This window comes from Orbicella faveolata, unplaced genomic scaffold (assembly GCF_042242905.1).
Source record: "Orbicella faveolata isolate gen_17 unplaced genomic scaffold, um_ofav_v1 contig_25, whole genome shotgun sequence".
NCBI lineage: Eukaryota > Metazoa > Cnidaria > Anthozoa > Scleractinia > Merulinidae > Orbicella > Orbicella faveolata.
In genome coordinates, this window is record NW_028301553.1 from 30,280,585 (window position 1) to 30,299,838 (window position 19,254).

The 19,254-nt window shown below is 37.3% G+C and overlaps 2 protein-coding genes and 1 long non-coding RNA gene across 4 annotated transcripts; 1 reads left to right on the plus strand and 2 right to left on the minus strand.

Annotated features, from left to right (window-relative positions):
• Window positions 1-1,969: 1,969 nt before the first annotated feature.
• Window positions 1,970-3,337, minus strand: LOC110059149 (orexin receptor type 2-like). Its single transcript, XM_020765837.2, has one exon. It carries the CDS (start codon window positions 2,995-2,997, stop codon window positions 1,993-1,995), a length of 1,005 nt encoding a protein of 334 aa, XP_020621496.2. The 5' UTR covers window positions 2,998-3,337; the 3' UTR covers window positions 1,970-1,992.
• Window positions 3,338-8,030: 4,693 nt separating this feature from the next.
• On the minus strand, window positions 8,031-13,128 carry LOC110059147 (neuropeptide FF receptor 1-like). Of its 2 annotated transcripts, none has more exons than XM_020765834.2 (2): window positions 13,023-13,128; window positions 8,031-10,914 (listed from the first exon to the last, which is right to left on the minus strand). In XM_020765834.2, exon 2 carries the CDS (start codon window positions 10,681-10,683, stop codon window positions 9,544-9,546), a length of 1,140 nt encoding a protein of 379 aa, XP_020621493.1. In that variant the 5' UTR covers window positions 10,684-10,914; window positions 13,023-13,128; the 3' UTR covers window positions 8,031-9,543. The 2 variants fall into 2 exon arrangements, with proteins under 2 accessions (XP_020621493.1, XP_020621494.1); XM_020765835.2 differs by having other exon boundaries at window positions 8,031-10,905; window positions 13,023-13,086.
• LOC149109835 (uncharacterized) lies at window positions 11,715-13,309 on the plus strand. The gene is made up of 2 exons (XR_016208448.1): window positions 11,715-12,190; window positions 13,030-13,309. It is a non-coding gene; the product is annotated as an uncharacterized LOC149109835 (long non-coding RNA).
• Window positions 13,310-19,254: the final 5,945 nt, after the last annotated feature.

Here is a 19,254-nt window from a genome sequence, read left to right on the forward strand (position 1 = left end):
CGAAAAGCATCTCTTTCGAAACGTATTTATTTAAAGCGCAGGACAGCTAAAATATTTGTCTCTCGTTTGTTAGAAAGTGCTGTGTAAAGTTGTCAGGTTTGTAGGTCCGCAACGTTTTTATCAAGAGAGGTCTCTTTCGAAAGCATTTTCAAAGCGCTGGGCAGGACAATTGTCTTCTATGCGTTTATCCTAAGTTTACTTCGAGAATAAGTCTTATCATTTCTCAGCTGCATGCATGACTGATGCACGTGAGGCGGCACGGCAGCTGACAAGAATTGCATTTTAACCCTGCTCTAAGACTATTTCGCGAAAAGTACTAAACGGACTAAAGATCTCTTTGGAGAGCTCTTTCAAAGCGCTGAACAGTTAGAATTTTCCTTCCTTTTTCCTTTCGAATTGCGATTTAAATGCGGAACATAAATAAAATGAATAAAAATCGCACTCCTGATGATAATAGCTGAAAAAAATTAATAATGGAAAAGATATAAATATATACTCGAACCTCCCGTAAGCGACCACCCCAAATGTCAACCCTAGGTGGTCGTTTACGGGAGATGGTCGCTTACGAGAGCTTAGACCATACTGGGTCAAAATTTTGCCTCATTAGCATATGGTAACTGCGGAGACTTAAAATGCTTTATTCATTGGAAAAGTTAATTTCGAGAGAAAATCCGATTCTTCCCATCAAGATATTTCCATCCCCTGTACTATCCGGATCGCGACAATGTTACAACACCTTATCATCCAGTCTCCGCTCTATTATCTGATTAGTGGTCGTCTACGGGAGGTTAAAAACAAAAGAAATTTCAAGCTTTTAGCTCTAAAGTTGGTCGCGGTCGCTTACGAGAGCTGGTCGCCTACAAGAGGTTCCAAATATAGTGATTTGACTCGGAAACTTTAGGTATTTTGGAAAACTGGTCGCTGAGTAGGGGTGGTTCCTTACGAGAGGTGGTCGCAACCGGAGGTTCGACTGTACTTAAAATACCTGCAGGTATATTCTGCATATCAAATTTTTTCAAATTTATTACACTGCGTGCAGTCACGTGTATTTGTGTCAAAAATCTGTTGGGGACAATGGTGCAGGATTAAAAATTTCTTTTTATTGTCAAGGTCTGACCGTAAGGGAGCCATATCAATGAGTTTGTAATTTAATGTAGCTGAATATCCAATGAAAGTTCTGATGTGGATTCTATTATCACTAGTGATCCATTCGCCCAAGCCAATTGATTATTAATATTATCATTTTCGAATACAGCTCTCTGCCTATTGAATTCATCACTTTGCGAAAATTTTGACAACCTGTTCACCACCTGCTTACCAATTGATTCAAATCATTTCCATTATGCAATATACTTTATGGGATTTATTTTCTACTAGAAGATTTCGGTTCTAATAGCCAACAAAAATGTTACATAAGTCTACAGTTCAAAACTACAGTTTATATTGTGCGAGTATAATTGCTTCCTCCCTCCCTCCCTCCCAAATATATGAAATTAAGGCTTCAATCACGGTACTGTAAATGCAGGCATAATTAACGGTAAGGTAGGAAAAGGTAAAGTCTGCAAACGAGCCAAGTTACCCACCAGGCCGATGCTTATCTCCAGCATGAAGCGACCAGGAGTATTCTAGTCCACCCTGTTTGAGATACTATTCTATCGCAGGGTTACCCCACAGCATCAAATTCTCCTGTACCCATATTATACAACTGGGTGGCCGGGAGGAGGCACTGTGAGAGTAAAGTGTCTTGCCTAAGAACAAAACACAGTGTCCCCAGCCAGGACTCGAACCCAGACTGCTCGATCCAGAGCCGAAGCGCACTAACCACGAGGCCAGCGCACTTCCCAATTAAGGTTAAGGAGAAGTTAAAGAATACAAAATCAATGGCGTAACATAAATATTGAGAAAGAAAAAGAAAATCAAATCAGATGACAATAATGACACAACATGTTAATGATTTGACAAAGGAGGAGAAAATTTCTTGTCTTGTTTATTTTACTCTATTTTTAAACACCTTAAAAGGACTTTCTTGATTTCCTTTCTGTAAGCGTCGTTCATCATCGTGTAAAACAGGGGATTCAGAGCACTGTTAGCAAATACTACAATGTTACCAAACGACAAGAGCTCCCAGAAGTAAGAAACGTTTTTGTCAGCTGCCCCGAAGTCTAGCCACAGCCACAGGATGTTATTAGGCAAGACACAAGCAGCAAACAGTAATGTTACGGTTGCCAACATCCTTGCGACCTTTCTGGCTTCCTTGTAGTGAACTTCGCGGATAACACTTTTCCTCCGCGTTGTCGTTTTTCGTTTCAGGTCTAAAGCAATACTGAGATGTGCGCAAGAAATAACTGTCAGTGGGATCACATACTGAAGAAAGAACAGTGACAGCGTGTAGGCCTTCCTTGACCTCTCACTCTTCCAGTTCTCTTCACAACTTAACGTCGTAGGGTTCAGCTGGAGGGTGGCAATATAGGGACACACCGGAATGAATGATGCAACCCAGATCCAAAGAATCCCCCACTTAACTCTCTCGACTTTCAGTTGTTGTCTAAGCGGATGTACGACGGCCCAGTACCTCGAAAGGCTCAATGCAACGAGAGTGTACACAGAAGCAAACAAAGTTTGAGTCTGCAAAGGGTATATAACTCTGCACAAAAACGCACCGTAGGGCCAATAATAGTCCATTTCTTGTACTGGGATATCAAACGGTATGCATATACAAGTAAACACAAGGTCCGCGACTGCAAGATTCAAAATAAGATAGTTCACGACGCTCTTCATGGCTCTTCTCCTTAATATAATGAAGCAAACGAGACCGTTGCCCACCGCGCTCGTCGCAAATATTGTGGAATAAAGAATCAAAAGCACCATTTTCCAGTACTTGAGAAATTCAATCTTTGAAATCACATCATCAGCTGATGTGGGAAAGGTTGAGTTCCTTTGCAAAGTCAGGTGTGTTGGCGAAATTTCTCCTTGTGAATCGGAAGTTTCATTAGCCATTGGTAGATTACCTCCAAATATCCAACCAGAGGATATCGAACCTGGGGAAGATACAACTTTTAATTACGTTTGCACCTGAAGTAAAATGGTATTTCTACATTATGAAAACAGAACTATGTAATTATGAAAACAGAAATGAATCTTAACATTAAAACAAGTTCCTTGCCTTCCAGGAATCGTTTTCATCCATTCAGTTATATTCTTTTACATTATTTTGCCCCCTTACTTTTCTTAAGCCTGTTCGGTAGTACTGTTCTCCCAATCGTCCAAATTGTATTCCTATGTTCACGCGCACCAAACAAGAAATGTTGTTAACTCAATGCAATACTTGCTGAAAACAAACAAACAAAAAAAAAGCGCTAATTGCCAATAAAATAGATTCCGAACCATTAACCTAATTTCAACGAAAGAAAAAAAAGATAGTAAATAATTTCGCAATTGACAACTGAACAATGATGTTGTACATTCTTTATTGACACAAAGCAAATTTTTGCATTCAAGTATTGCGTATGAAAAAAATAAAAGGTTAGAAAGAAATACACAGCTGAAGAAATCATTCAGCGATGACACCAATAGATCAAATTACAATATGGCTGTGCGGTTAGTTATTAGGCGGCATAAGGAGGCGCAGAAACTGATCCGAATAGATACGCTTGAAGGAGAAAACTGACAAATTCAGTGCGTTCAAGGTTCCTCTTGAAACGTCTAATGATTGATCACGAGCTGCACGCTCACTGTCCAAAACTCGGTTTCTGATTGGTATTTTTACCTGGGAAACTGACCGAGCCCAGTTTCGAAGCAGTGTCAATTACACTTGAAAACCCAATTTCAAAGAAACATCACATTTCCCATGGCCAGCGAAAATGGTTTCGGGATCCGTAACCGCGCGGCTTATGTTAAAATATAAAATATAAAGACGTACAAATAATGAAACTCTTCCCGTGCCCATTAGATGTCTGGATTTATTTTAGAGGACATACTAATTGTTGTCTGGTATCAACTTGCTAGAGAGAAGAGGCTTCCCGGGGGCTTGTAGTTCGACTAACGAACGAGAGCTAGTTATTTACTATTAAAGCAAACGAGTGCAACAATCTAGATATTACTTCTCATGTTGCTGAGGTAACAGGGTACGGTCTGAGGTAAAACTGCATTAAGTATCACTAGCGCGTTTTACCAGAAAATGGCAAAAACGAAGAAAATGAAAAAAAAAAAAAAAAAAAAAAAACGAAGAAGAAAAGAGGTTGAATTAAATATAGCATGGTCAACATTTCCCTTCATTCAATTGAAGATCGATAGTGGCAAGAGACTAGATCATAGCCTCTTGATAGTGGGAACACATTGACTTTTAAGGTCTTAAACGCAAAAAAGTCAGATTATCGTCGGCCGGTGTTAACAAGAAGGCACTGAGGTACATGTACTTGTATTGAAACAGGTCCAAACCCACAATGGCCTTCTTGTAATGGCGGATTTAAATGCTCTGAATCATGCAGCAAAGCAGCCGATTGCAAAACTTGTGTTTTCTTTTGAAATTCATATTCAACGCCGGTTTTGGTAACCGGGAAAATTTCTCACAAGCTCAATGGAGGACAATGGATAGGCAAAATATACGCCGTAAACCGTAACATGGCGGCTCACTCGCTCTTCGTCAATCTCAATTTCTTGAAAAGAAAAAAAAAAAAAGGACCAAATAAGAGCCTTTTTTTATGTTTGTGTCAGCTTAGTAAATTTGTTTTAATCGTACCAAAAAATATTATATATTAACATATTTTAAATTAGCGTGTCAGTTTCCTTGGTTTGGTAACTGCTAAATTACAGATTCACTCTGACCTCATTTCTCATGACCAAATAAACCTAAAATTCAGTTTGTTCAGTGAATAAACAACGGAAAACAAATTAAGCAAGAAATCTAATGGATTTATTAAGAAAAAAAGACCTGTCATTAGTATTCATTTCATCATTTATTTGACCACTGTAATCAGTAAACCAACGTTGTAATGTAAGATGCCTCGTGTTCTACTTATTGCCGTTTCGTTCTGTGCCACATATTAGGTAATAGATTATTATTATTATTATTTTTAAAAGTTTTACCAATATTAGGTTAGGATAAAAGGGATTAATTCCAAGATGTACGGCATACTAAGATTTTCTTCTCTTCGCCCTGTTTAATCAGCTGAGTGCGAATCGCGTTAGCGATCATCTTTGCCTAACCTTGCGGCCATCAATATTCTCAGTTGAGAAAACCTCAAAAATGATAAAATGAAGAGAGGAAACAAATTTCCCTCCAGTTCCTCCTAGTTTCAAGATGGGCCTGAGAGTAGGTTACTCTTGTAATGAACATCATTGAACTACAAATATAGTAAACTGATTTTAAACCATTAGTGACTCACGTGTTAAAGATGTGGGTGTTTTCAGAATTTGTAGAAGTCCTCCAGCGACTCAGTTACCAGTCAACACAGCACAACGGACTGGAGTAAGCCGATGTCTTCGCAATCAGCTGACTTTTCAACTCGACCTCTTAAGTTTAAAATGCTACGACATTAACGACTGGAAGCAACTTGACGTATTAAAAAATATCGCGTGTCAGGTTATCTCGTATTGCCATAAATGTTTGTGCTCGAGCTAAGATAAAGCGACCATTGTCAAACTAATGGAAAAAACTCTAATAGTCTCAAAGTATATATGTAAAAAGGCAAAAAGAACGTACAACTCCAAGAATTGATTCCAACCTGGATAGCCAAAAAAGTAATCATGACACCATTAAATTTAATTACTTCAGTCATGCTTTTCCTCTTGTTTTGACGACCAAAGTCTTAATAAGGCAATTTCTGAATTCCTGCCTTTATATTAAAACAATATCACCTGAGCTCATCTGATAATTATGACATGGCTATTTTCAAAATACTCGAATCCCACAAAAACTCGCTGAATAATTTCATGATTGAATATTTTAACAATGTTTTTATTTCATTTTGACAGAAAAAAAAAATGAAACTACATGAGCTCATTTCACATCTTTACAACTCATTGAAACGCTTTTCCCTGGCTATGAAACACTGGGTGATTTAGTTTTTTTTTTTTTCTTTTTAATCAAAAATCGACTGTTGTTACTTCCAATGTGGTTTCGTGATCCTGTTAATTGTAAACAAAGAGTAATTGTCAAAATATGTCAAATCATAAAAAAATATATTACTTTATGATCCAGTCATTTAAGATAACAAATCTCTTTGTTGAAACATCCGCTTCAATATTTGTAAAAATTGTGACAATAAATATTTGCGTTTTTATCAGTCCATCTTTATACATGCATTAGCTCTCAATGTCCGTTCCCTTTACCTCGTCTTACCACCTATGAGATCACTTAGTATAACAACTGCGTCTTGATACACCCTCTATAATTTAGAATTAAAGAATAATTATTCAAAATATGGTTAATCACACGGTGACGAGTGAAATGAGGAAATAATTTTACGCGCGTTTTGTCAAAATTCTACTAACTTTCCTGACCATTAGGCGAGGGAAATTATTATAATTTTTACACAACGCACGTGACATTATTTCTTAAATTCTCTATTATACCATTCGATTACCTTTTAATATTATAGGTGATAAATTACGCTTGCAATTCTGAGTTTCTGACTTGTTTATTTACTCTGTGTTGAGAAATTTCTCGCCAAACTTTGCCATGGCAATATAATTCTATAATTTCAAATGTGAAATTATAAAAAGAAAATTGCTGAAATTTTTCTCCAAAATTAAGGAGTTATTTGTCACCCATGATGATATGACAGTAATATAACTTAGTTTGAATTGTGCCATTTCATTCTCGCAACGAATCAATAATATGTGCCTCTACTGCACCCTATTGTAATTAGTTTGGCCGTAGGTGGGGATCGCTATACTTGTCATCGCTTGTAACGTGACTTAATTTGCCCTTTCTCAGGCTGCCTTACAAAATTTCCATACCTAAGTTGCTCTAACAGCATCGTGACTTATGGTGAAATTTTGTCCAGTTCTTATTTTTCTACGCTGATTTTGAAATACTTCAAGCTAAAGTCAAAAGAATACTTAACTCGACCAATCGAAAGATAGAACAACAATCATTATCAGGCTCAAAAGTTAAGAGTGCCAAAATGAAAATAAATAAATAAATAAATAAACAAATAAATGACAATAACCAAATGAAAAAAAAAAAAAAAAAACAATTATGTCGATAAATGAATAAAATAGCTACAATTTGCAAAAATCGAGCCCTTGTGCAAGAGGCCAAATTTGAAAAGAAAAATAAAGAACTTTTAAAAAATGAAATAAATGAATAAATAAATGGAAGTTCAAGTTGGAATCTTTTCAAATTTTTAAAATAGAACCTTGCAAGAGAAGGGTCATTAACGTTTCCAACATCAAAAAAAGAAGCATGATTTGGTATACCATGATTCGAGTTCTTGGATCACTGGAATCAATATGATCCTGATCCGGATAAAACCCAAACAACTACAATGACTTTATTTACTCGTACATTTACAGTTTTTTTTATATATCAGTGAAATGTAAAGGCAAAGAAAAAAGTGTCTGGAGACTCAAGTAACCAAGGGTTTTCTAGTCAGGCTCCAGTTATTACGTTTCTATGGAGATTTCAGAGAAAAAGGCTATTAAGAGAATGAGATATGTACATAAAATTGGAAAAAAGGAGCATATAGAAATATTACTTGTTTTCAGAATGTTGCTCAGACAGTAAATAAAGTTTCAGATGTTTCGAGATGTTGAAGGTATTGAGATCTTTAAGATGAGTAGGGATATTGTCCCAGAGAATAGTCGCTGTATAAGCAATTGTTTGTTTACCAGAATTGGTACGCACTTTAGATATGTATAGTTTTTGTCTAGATGCATATCTGGTGTAGTATCCATGTACTTCACTGACGTATTAAAGAAAGGGACTTACCCTCACGGTAGCACTCGAATATATAACTTGAGGTGGCCATTTCTCTTTAGTATTCACAAAAGCGTTTGGAAATATCGCTTAAAACAAGAATGCAAAATTAGAAATGACAAAAGTCTAGACATTTATTGTTTTTGTAAGATCGCACTCTCTCAGCAGATGTACTAATGTCATGTCATACTACACACGACGGCGGCACACAAATATCGGATACGGGTTTTCCATGTACCGCACTGAGTGTTCCAAAACTCCAAAAACGAAAGTCATTTTGACTTATTTTGAAAGACTTTATCAAAGAGTCTCAATACACTGTGTTGTCATAAGATAAATGCTTTCTGGCCAAGTTGATCCAAGAAAAGCTACTTGTGAATGATCGTCACGCCATCACATCCAGTGCTGCTGCGCAAATCGAGCCATACAAGTGGATGGTAAGCTATATATCTTAAAATCTGGTAAGAAAACCTTTCTTTTGTGGCATATTTTGTTTTAATGAGAGCATTGACCACCTTGCAGCATACGAAAAGCACTGAAGATAACCGTAAGTTCAAAGGCCATAACGCTTCATGGGAATACTGTACATGTGTTCAGAAGTCACAGATTGAATTTCCCCAAATTTCATTTCCCAGAATGACAGAGGAAGCTTTACGGTTTCTTTCAAATAACATTTTCACAGTGGAATCTATGTGCAGGTGTTATTTTTGTCGGGAAAGTTGCAAAAAACGAACTTTCTCGTAATGTTGATTAGGACGGTAAATTTGCATAATAACAATGGTTTGAGGGCTTCTCCAAGGGCAAAAGTTCAAATATCGCTTTAAATGAAAAACGTAACTCGAGATGCACTAGATTTTGCATTTTCTAAAATAGTTTAGAAGTGGCTTCCCTGTGACAAAGTTTGGGGACTCAATTCCGTCTTACACGCCAATCCGTGGTTTGTAAGTTGTTTGTAAGTTTGTAGGCTCGTAGTTTTTGTTTTGTTTTGTTTTCTTACTGTGACTAAATAAATAAGAAAGAAGTAACAACAAAAAAATCGATGATAACCAAAAGATCACCATCTCTATAGCTCTAAAATTCTCGCCTTACAATTATGTGGAAAGATGGGCATTCTGCTTATCAACATGTTAATTGTCAAAGGAACTTAGTCTGTCTTACTTTTCACGCAACGAGCAGACCATTACATCCCTCTAACACGTCGATCGAGACATTTTAGTTTTAGTCTTACATTCGGACGTCTGTGTCTCAGGGAGCTCGTATAAATAATTTTCTGCACTAGGTACACTTGTTGAAAAGATGGTTAAAACTAATTTAGGATGAAAAGTTGATGGAGGATTTTCTTTTTGTACATATATCTACATGAGGACGTGCAATAGTGTTTCCCAAGTTGAAGAAAAATTGACGTATAAAACTAGGAGACAGAAAATATCAGCAAAACCCCAAAGAGCTAAATACAATTCGAAATAAAAGCTATTCCTGAATTAAGTAAATCGTGCTCTAAACATGCGGGCCCTGATTGGCACAAGTTATTTTTGAGAATGTGCTTCAAATCACATATTCTTGTGGTAGTTTTCTTGATTTTGGTTACACTGTATTTTGGATTAGTCCTCGAGAGTTAAGGGTTATACATCGGTTTCTGGTGCGTTTTTCATCATTTTCTTTAATTCTCTTCCTTTCATCGAGCTTATTCGAGTCCATGTAGTGGTGTAATAACTTGCGCGTTGGGCTCTCGAAAACGAAGACCGTTCCAGTATTGATTTAAAAATGTTACGGTCGCACGAGACATAATGTCGGAATTCCTCCCGAAAATTATCGTGGCATATCGTGTAGGCTATTGGATTCGCAGCACTGTTAGCGAACAGGATAATATTGGTGACCGCGACCACGTCCCAAAAATGTTCGTATTCTTCACCATTGCCAAAGTCTAGCCATAACCACATAATGTTATTAGGCAGAACGCAAACTGCAAAGAGAGCTGTTACAACAATTAGCATGCGTACAACTCGCTTCCTCTCGATCTGATGAGATTTGCTGAGGTCTCTGTTAATACAAGATGTCTTCCTCTTTTTAATACATTTGCGCATCTCACGTGCAATTTTCAAGTAGACCAATGTGATTACTGTCAAAGGGACCACGTACTGAACCAGGAAAAGTGACAGTGTGTACGCCTTTCTGTAATTAACATTCACAGGCCAGTGTTCTTCGCAGCTCACCGTCTCTTCGTCAAGTCGCAGCACTAAGATGTAAGGAAGCGTGACCAAGGCCGATAAAAGCCATATTACAGAGATGAATCCCTTTGCATGCCTCTTTGACATTTGGTTTTGCAAAGGGTAGACAATGGCCCAATAGCGGTTTAGGCTAACGGCCATCAGGGTGAAGATTGACGCGAACATAGCCATTGTCTGAAGAGGGTAAAGAAGCTTGCAAAGAAGACTTCCATACGGCCATTTGTAGTTGTTTTCTTGGACTGGGATATCGAATGGAATGCAAATACAAGTAATGGCGAGATCGGCCACTGCCAGATTTAATATGAAGCAATTTGTCACGGTACGCATTCGATGCCTTCTAACTATTACAATGCAGACAAGAGTGTTGCCAATAACGCTGATAAGGAATATGATTGCATAAAAGAACAGTTTGACGATTTTAAACTTGGCACTCTCGGTTGACGATAAGGTGACTGACGTCGAGTTCTGCAAATCATTCGAAGAATTTCCTCTGAAGTTTATATGTACCATAGTGTTTGTAAATATTGCTTCCATGTAAGGACAACTTTGACTCTGATGTGGACTTTTGTAAAGCGAACTTTCGCTGACGCTGCCTATGACAAATTTTGACGGCGTGGACTTTTGGAAGGGGAGCTTTCGCTGACGTTGCCTGTGATAACAAATTGATATCCAGTGCTTGTTTAATTGTTAAAATGTTGGTCCAGTGATTTTCCAGTTTATGCGACTTCACCTGCTCTTTCACGAAGTATTTAAAGTCTGAAACAGCTAAAAGAAAACAAGAAGAACTGTAAAATAATAATAATAATAATAATAATAATAATAATACAAAAAACTTGTAAGATAATAAGCAGAGGTCATTATTTCATTTCCTAGTGTTTAACTTAAACTTCGGAAATGCGTAGATTTAACTGATTATTTCAAACAAGTTATCGGCACGTAACATTTCAGTTATCTCGATCGGTTGATTTAACGCCATTAGATAGCAGAATTAAGATCACGCAGTCAGGGGATTAAAAACAACTGACTGTATTCCTTGAGATCTCTCCCTATTGCTTTTAATAGCGGCTTTAACGGTTAGCATCAGTGCCAGTTACATAGAATTGCCTTGCGCAGTTTTGGCCCACTTGCTGGAGTTTCAGTAAACTTTTGCGAGCACTTTTTAAAATGACCTTCTGTTTGTAAACGTCCCTGACACATATAACAAGTTCTTTGTTAATCTTGCAGCTCCAACGGTATGTAAAGGACTCCTCCCGGACTAAGCAGGTTTTTTGATTGGCTGTGCATGCATCAGCTAATCCAATTTTACGATGTGGGAATTGTGTGGCAGAAGTTAAAGTTTTTCAAGCAGCGCAGCTCTGTTATAGTTAATGGCCGAATATAAGCTTATTTATCTTGTAAAATCCGTATTAAATCACTCTGATATCTGAGCGTGACATCTGTAACCCCGGCCTATAATGGAAACAACGCGTCCCGACTTTTCGAATTTTAAGGTCAACTTGCAATGCCTTGAGCGTTAACATCTTGCATAACTGATTTGATGCCAAGGCTTGTAATGATATGCGGAAATCCTTTCTAACACTTTGCCTTTTCAGTGGCATGAATAAACTTCAGACAAAGCTTTCTCAAAGATCTGAAAATGCACAAAAAATATATGAAAGTGTGTTTTTTTTCTTTCTTTCTTTCTTTCTTTTTTTGCCATTTTGGACTTTTGCGCTATTGATAGCGAATAGATTGACATGGGCGTTGCTGATGAAACCAGATATTAATTCATTTCCACCTGATTAGCATCATCCTGCCTTCGCGGGTTCTATTTCTCGCCGCTTATCGGTGTTTTGGCTGTTTGTTTCTTTTAGGTTTCGGGCTGCTGCGGTTTTTTCTTCATTTGGTTGTTATCTCCGCAGTGGCACGTTTTTGAATCAAGACAGTAAAACGATTAAGAAATTAGGACAGTTCCGAAAATACTCAACAAGGTTTAAACCGACTCAAATGGGTTGCTTGCGCCAGCCTCAAGTACTCCGTTTGCTGTGTTGGGTACAACTCTGTAAGTAAACGGCTTTTTCGCTTTGAATATACTTCAGGGCTTTTAGCATCGCGAGCGGGGGGTCATGGCCCAGTTTTCATAATGCCAAGAGGACAAGACTAAAAATGGTCGAGTTCCAGCAAAATTTTATATCTAATTGCATAGAACAGAAACAGGAAACTGTTAATCGTGAAATCATGAAAAGCCATATTACAAGCGATTAAAACCTCAATGCTGGAAGATAGGAACGAGAAAAGCAATCGGAAAATGTTTGTCAGAAACAGTGAATCAGTTTTCCTTGTTGTTGTTGTTGCTATTGTTTTTTTTTTTTTTTTTTTTTTCAAAAAAGCCATGGGCCATAATGGCTGTTTTGAAATGCTTTCTGTCAATTCTCTCAAAGAAAAAAAAAAAAATAATAATAATAATAAAAAAACAATATTACAATATGGTAAAGCGAGTTTGCTGGACTCAAATGTTATATCAGTGCCGAAAATTCGCGTTAAGACATCTTTTCTTAGCATTGCGTGATCGCGAGGAAAATCACTATGTCTGTTGGCCAAACGTACCCAAATTTACTGCATACGAGATATCTACAGCCATGATTAGCTTTGAAGTTTAGTTAAGTATTATCCTTCATTCGAAGGCTCAATAGGATTCCATTGATTACCCTGAGGTAAACTGATGCAAGCAGAATGTATTACTCGAGACTACTTCATATAAGCGTAAGTCTCTTAGACTGACATTGGATCAAGTGAAACCAAGCAGGGAAGGAATAAGTAATCTCGATATCCATGTTACTAGTTGAAACGCAATTAATCTCTATATTTAGTTTTCTTACTATTGTTCTACTTACCTTATAGACAGCAGATCCATTAACAGCCAAACTTCACCGTCAAGGAAACTCTTTCTTTATCACAGTGATATACTTCTTTGTGATTCTTCGAGAAGATAACCTGTGAGACTAATGTTTCGTGATTTACGTTAGCATTGCTGCAATCAATGACACTTGGTGATGCACATGGTATGTCGGTTGAAGGGAAACCTGGGTGCTGATTTATGTAAACAGCATGCGAGATCGAAAGGGCAACCTACAGATATAGTATTCATTTAATTGGTATTTGAATTTGAGCCACTTCTAAATGGGAGGAAAAAAAAAAAAAAAAAAAAAAAAAAAAAAAAAAGAAGAAGAAGAGAAGAGCAATCAAAGCCACAAACCGAATTTTTTTTAAACACATTTACAGTTAATAATAAGCTGTAGTTTAACTCTTTTTTCTTTTTTTGCACTTCCAAAGCATTCTTGAAATGTCTTTAATTAATTTCCACTTTAGCTTAAAATAAATTACAATGCTCGCTTTTAAAACATTTTTATTTGCTGTCCTTTTCCGTTCCATACAACGAGTTCAAAACAAACCCAAAACAGAGGCTTTTTTTTCCTCTTATTCAAGAATAATCATGACTCTGAGCTCGACAAAGTATGCGGAGTGATTTCGGGACGGAGTTTAAGTCATCTTACATGCTAAACGATCTGACGCAACGAACAGCAAACAACTGAATTAGGTGAACGGGTGCAGCTAAAGGTTTGATAGCTGTCACAAGGCCAACAACAACAACAACAACAACAACAACAAAAACAGGGAAAACAAATTGAGGGAAGAAGACGGCTTAATCAAGATCGCGACTTGGCAACATGGTTCATTAACATAGAGGTACGGATTGATGATAGAGAAGGAATGCATTTTTGATGGCTAATTAAGGAAAGCCATAGTTTATGAGAGGGGTTATCGCTACAGTGAATGGAAAAGCTGGAGATATCTTCAGGTTTCAATTAGGATCGCTAAACAAAACAGGTAATATTTTCGTCCCGTCGCCAATGAGCCTGCGGCGCAGCATTTGAACTGGGCTTAAACGTGTTTTTCACAAAAACAACTACAACGCTGACTTTATTAGACGAAACATTTACCGACCTAGTGAAGCTGCCGTTACGAACAGGAACCCTATACCTGTTACTACAGTGACTATACCTTACATTAAGGGCACTTCTGAGACCATCTCACGGATCCTAGAGCCCTACAACATTCGTGTAGCCCACAAACCTACAACTACGTTACGACACTTACTGACCAACGTGACAGACAGAGACGAACCTAACAACAGACAGGGCGCAGTTTACAAGATCAAATGCTCCGACTGCCAGGCTTCCTACATTGATGAGACTGACAGAAACCTCAACACGAGACTGACTGAACACAAACGAGCCACGAGAAATGGTGATGCCAACAATCACATTGCTGTACATCATCAACTGACAAACCACAACATTGACTGGGACTTTGCTCAGTGCTTAACCTGCAGCGCAAACTATTTTCAACGACTGACTCTGGAAAGCTGGTACACTAACCCAGAACAAACGCCTCTTAACAGATGTCAACAACGGCCGGCGCCTTACAGACGACTTATCCATGACGGAAACGAAACCGACAAACGGACTTCTAACAGACCGACTGAACAATACACGGACCAAAAACCGACCTATTTGACTAACAATAGACGGATCGAAGCCCATCAATGACTGATGACAAACTTTACACGAGTCTTTCAGCCAATACCATCATGGCTATACTGACCAATCATGTTCAACGAACCACACTTATAACATCATCGATTGACAAACAGTATTTACTTGACTCTAAAGATGACTTCCGCTCAGGTTGTCGAAACGTCAGTCACCAACAACAGTTCTTTTCAGAACTACACTCACCCGGACGATCACACTATACGATATCCTGTTTGTTTCATTGATATACATACCGGATTATCCGAGAGATGTCGATGATTATTATTTTTTTGTTTTTTACCCAAGTGCATGAGTTGTCCTTTTCGAAGACATTATCGTTTGTCTTTTTTCGATCTGAGAATTACACGTATCGTCCATTGTTTTCTTCAATCAGTTTCTCACGTCTTGGCATTTTTTTCCCCTATATTTTAAGGTTAACCGCAGCGTAAATGTAATACTTCTTTAACAAAGAACATTGACAGTGATCAACATGACTTCGCTGTTGGACGAATATACAAATACCAAAGCTGTCTATTAATCTATAAATAGCTGACCGTGTGATTAAATCAAGTTCATCCGTAGAACTGGAAAGCTCTTTGAAGTTAAAAATAAAAACAGGGGTCATGCTATGCATAGCATGACCAAGTTACCTGTCACTATTACCCGTGGCGCATAGATAGTATCAGTTCGATTTCATTGTTCGGATTGCTAAACAACTTTTCTCTTTTGAGCGATAGGATACTCACGTTACGATATTTATGAGTCAAATTCAATCGACATCGATAATGAAAATCACCGAAAGTCATTATAAAGCTCTTAAGTCTCATTCCTTCAGCATAAACTGTAAAGGACAGCACTTTCTTTCTTGCATATAGTTAAATCAGCTCAGTCACTGTATTGGAATATTTTGACAACGTACAAAATTACCTTCAAATTGAAGAAAAGCTGAAAATAATAGTCTGCCAAGAGAAGAAATCCCTAAAGAGATAATAATAAACCCTAACGAAGCAAGGATTGTAAAGGATAGAGAACATTACAAAACGGCAAACTTGAAAAATTTGGTCTAAACTTTTTAAGATGAGTAAACCGTGACCAAAGACCGATTTTCCAAAATGTCCGAGGACACTTGAGAAAATAAGCAAGTTTCTGTTTGTAAGCCTTGTTTGCGTGCGATTTTTTATCGAGGATCCCATCTATCGGGAAAACGGTCACGACCTCTTAATTAAATCTGACGAAGCTCTTGCCATTTTGGTAGGAAGTGTATTAGTTCTAAATTAACTGAGATACGAAAAGAAGTCGATGCCACATGCCACACAATTTTGGTGACAACCCTTCAAATTCGACTCCCCTTATGACAAGTTTTCTTACAGTGCTTATATAACAACTGGTGGAAGAAACACAACAGAAATCGACCTTCTTTGCAAAATTAAAACACATACATTCACGTTCTACTTTTTGAAAAATGTAATAAAAAATCAATCCTCGTTATGAAAACTTCACTGTGAAATACAGTAGCTGCACTTACAATCTCTTAATACAATCTCTTTGCCTTCCGTTCTTATCTAAAGTGTTCAGCAAACCTCTGAGGAGAAATGGTCCAGAAGGAAAAAAAAAATAAATAGTGACAGGAATTTGACTCCACTCTACGGTGCAGTGATAAGCCACTGACGGCAAATTTTGGCGCTGTTTCTGGCATTAAATTTACACTCTCCTATCCACTTCAGTTTCCACGTGCACTCACTCATTCGAACTTACGTGTTTATGTCGTTTGACTTACAGTATCCCTACACGCACAATTCTATAGAATTTCAGGGCAGAATTGCTTTCCCTCTTTCTAAAAGACAGGGGTTCATAATTATACTATATGTGTCCTGTTGGTCAAGTCAATTAATCTCTCCCACTGAAAGCAGTGAAAGCATCATTTGCACGAAAGTTCTTGACAGACATTTACAACTTTGCATGCATTACCTCGCGTACTATCATGCGTAACGAAACATACAAATATAACTTGGAATAGTATGAGATATAATTGAATGAAATGGAAAACAAGGTGTAAGTGAAAAGTCACAGTGAAATGAAGCAAAATAAGATATTAACAAGTAGAAACATTATTTATACACATAAAACACAAAAAGGTTGATTTGAAACGCAATATAAACATCATTGTAAATGACATAAAATTCAATGTGGTTACCTTTCTTTGGCGCCATCGAATTCGAAGTCAGAGTTCTCAATTTTTTTGCAGTAAATTAAACAGAGCAACTAGTGCTATTTATTTATGGAGCCGATGTGTTGAAAGAATTTCTCGTTGGTTAACATAAGTTATAAACTAGCCTGCAGGAGTGTACGTGAGAAGAGTCACTTCCTTGTTATCTGGATTCTATTCAATTCTCACCTTATGATACCGGACACAGGACAAAGCATTAATCCGCGACAGTTAATTACCAAAGGTGTAATTATCACGTTTAAGTTTCCATTTTTGTTCGTTATTAAAAGTGCAGCGGTTTTATGAGGTGCACGTATTTCCGTTAGGGTCAGGGGAGTGAGAAAAAAAAAGTTTTGTCTACACGTCCACGGTCGGTAGTGTAGAAGCTGTTTGATATGAATGAGACTTCTTGTTGTGAGGGAGCCGTTTTGTAACCTATGCATTTCATTTCGATAACGAAAAAAAATTTTTTTTCCCACACATTTTGCGGCAAAAAGTCGATATTCAAAACTCCAGGACTGTTTGCTAAACTAATCCATTTTTTCATGCATGCACTAGGCAAACAACAAACAAAACCAAACCAAACACGAAACAAAACAAACAATGAAGCCTGATGATTGAAAATAATATAAAATAAAATAAAACTGGAACAAAAGTAAAATGCAAACAGCAAACGATCAACAAGAAGATAACAAAAGCAATGATAACATATCCTTGAGGCTTATTATTACTTTTTTTTTCCTGCACGAGGGAGCAAGATATCGATGCGCACATGGTTTTCTGATAAACGGTAATTTTAGTTACAGGTCAGGGCACAGCTATGGCTATCAGGCGCACTTTTCTTTGTAATTGAGGCTCGTACTGGCAACTAAACACATCGTTAGTTTTCTTTTTTTTTTTTACCCTCCTAATTATAATGGCCTTTGACAACTTTGCCGATAAATTGATGCATCTATTGTCGGCAAACGAGCATGTTAATCAAGTGAAGCAAAACGAAATTTTTCCAAGCCGCCGTCTGTAGAAATTTAACCCTGCTTAACCAAAACTGTTGACCGTCGTCGCGGATTTTTAATTAACTAACTGATTTTTAATTCTTTTTTCTTCTGTTTTTATTTCTGACAACTCTCTAATGGACACTGCGTTTTTCTTGTTTGCTTTTGTTTGTTTTGTCTTTTTTTTTTTTTAACACAGAGCACAATTTACACCACAGTTTTTCTTGTCGGCTAGTGTTACTTTAGTGTATTTAATTATTACGTAACTATTAATTCTAAACCTGATTTTTATTACTACTACCACATAGTACGTAACCGTAAATCTTCAAAAAAACCATTGCAATTTGTCGACTTCTGTTCGTATAGTGTGATCGTCCGGGTGAGGGCAGCCTGAGAGAATACGAAACACTTTGGTAATTCGTAGGTAGGTTTTTGTACAAACAACGTGATTCCAAAGCTATAATTCGCTCCAAGGCTTATAAAAGTGTTGCCCTTATCAGAGTGAATCCCATTATGCAGATTATTATTGTCCTCCGATTCGGATCTCATTTCACCGCGTCATTTTTCGTTATCTCGTTGAGAGCCGAAGCCGTAATGCTTAAAATATTTTGGAGCGGAACTGAACAAAGACAATGGTGCAAGATCGCTTTTTAGATTGTTGAGTGGCATTACGCCATTATGAACTATTCGGTGCTTTTCATGTAAATATAACCATTGAAGCTTCCGATTACAACACGTACTTTGATTTTATAAGTGCAATACCTGCCTTGCTTGTCCTTTAAGAAATCTATTATTGTGAAACTGGTTAAAGTACTCTTTTTTCGACAACTTGCTCACGTATAAGCATGATGGCAATATTGTTTAGCACAATTACTGAAATCCACTCATATATATACCCGTCTGTTTAATAGCTGAAGCTTTGTCTGTGCATTCTTTCATGAACGGAGTGAAAACTGCAATGCGCTCAGTACGATAATTGGTTTTCAATCTCCACAACTCTATTTTTTTCAGTAAACGTAGAGTACTGTTCATTCTATAATGCTATCATGATCTTTGAAAGCCGTCAATGTGAGTGGAAATCATTATTATGACAATATCAATGTTTATCAAAAACTGAAGCCGAGCTTGTTATCAACGCAAACGCTTCATGATCTTAACATCCTGAAGCGTTATCAAACGAAAAGCCTTTCGGCCCGCGATACTGCGATGAGGTGAAATAATACTTTTTCCTATATTCCATAAACTGACAAATGTATAATCCGTTTATCCTTGGTGCATACAGCAGTCCCACATTTTCAAGTAATGATAAAGTTACACTCACATCGTATTGCGG

Coding starts and splice junctions, on each gene's coding strand:
- LOC110059149 (XM_020765837.2), bottom strand. CDS start 2,997: ATGGCTAATGAAACTTCCGATTCACAAGGAGAAATTTCGCCAACACAC.
- LOC110059147 (XM_020765834.2), bottom strand. CDS start 10,683: ATGGAAGCAATATTTACAAACACTATGGTACATATAAACTTCAGAGGA.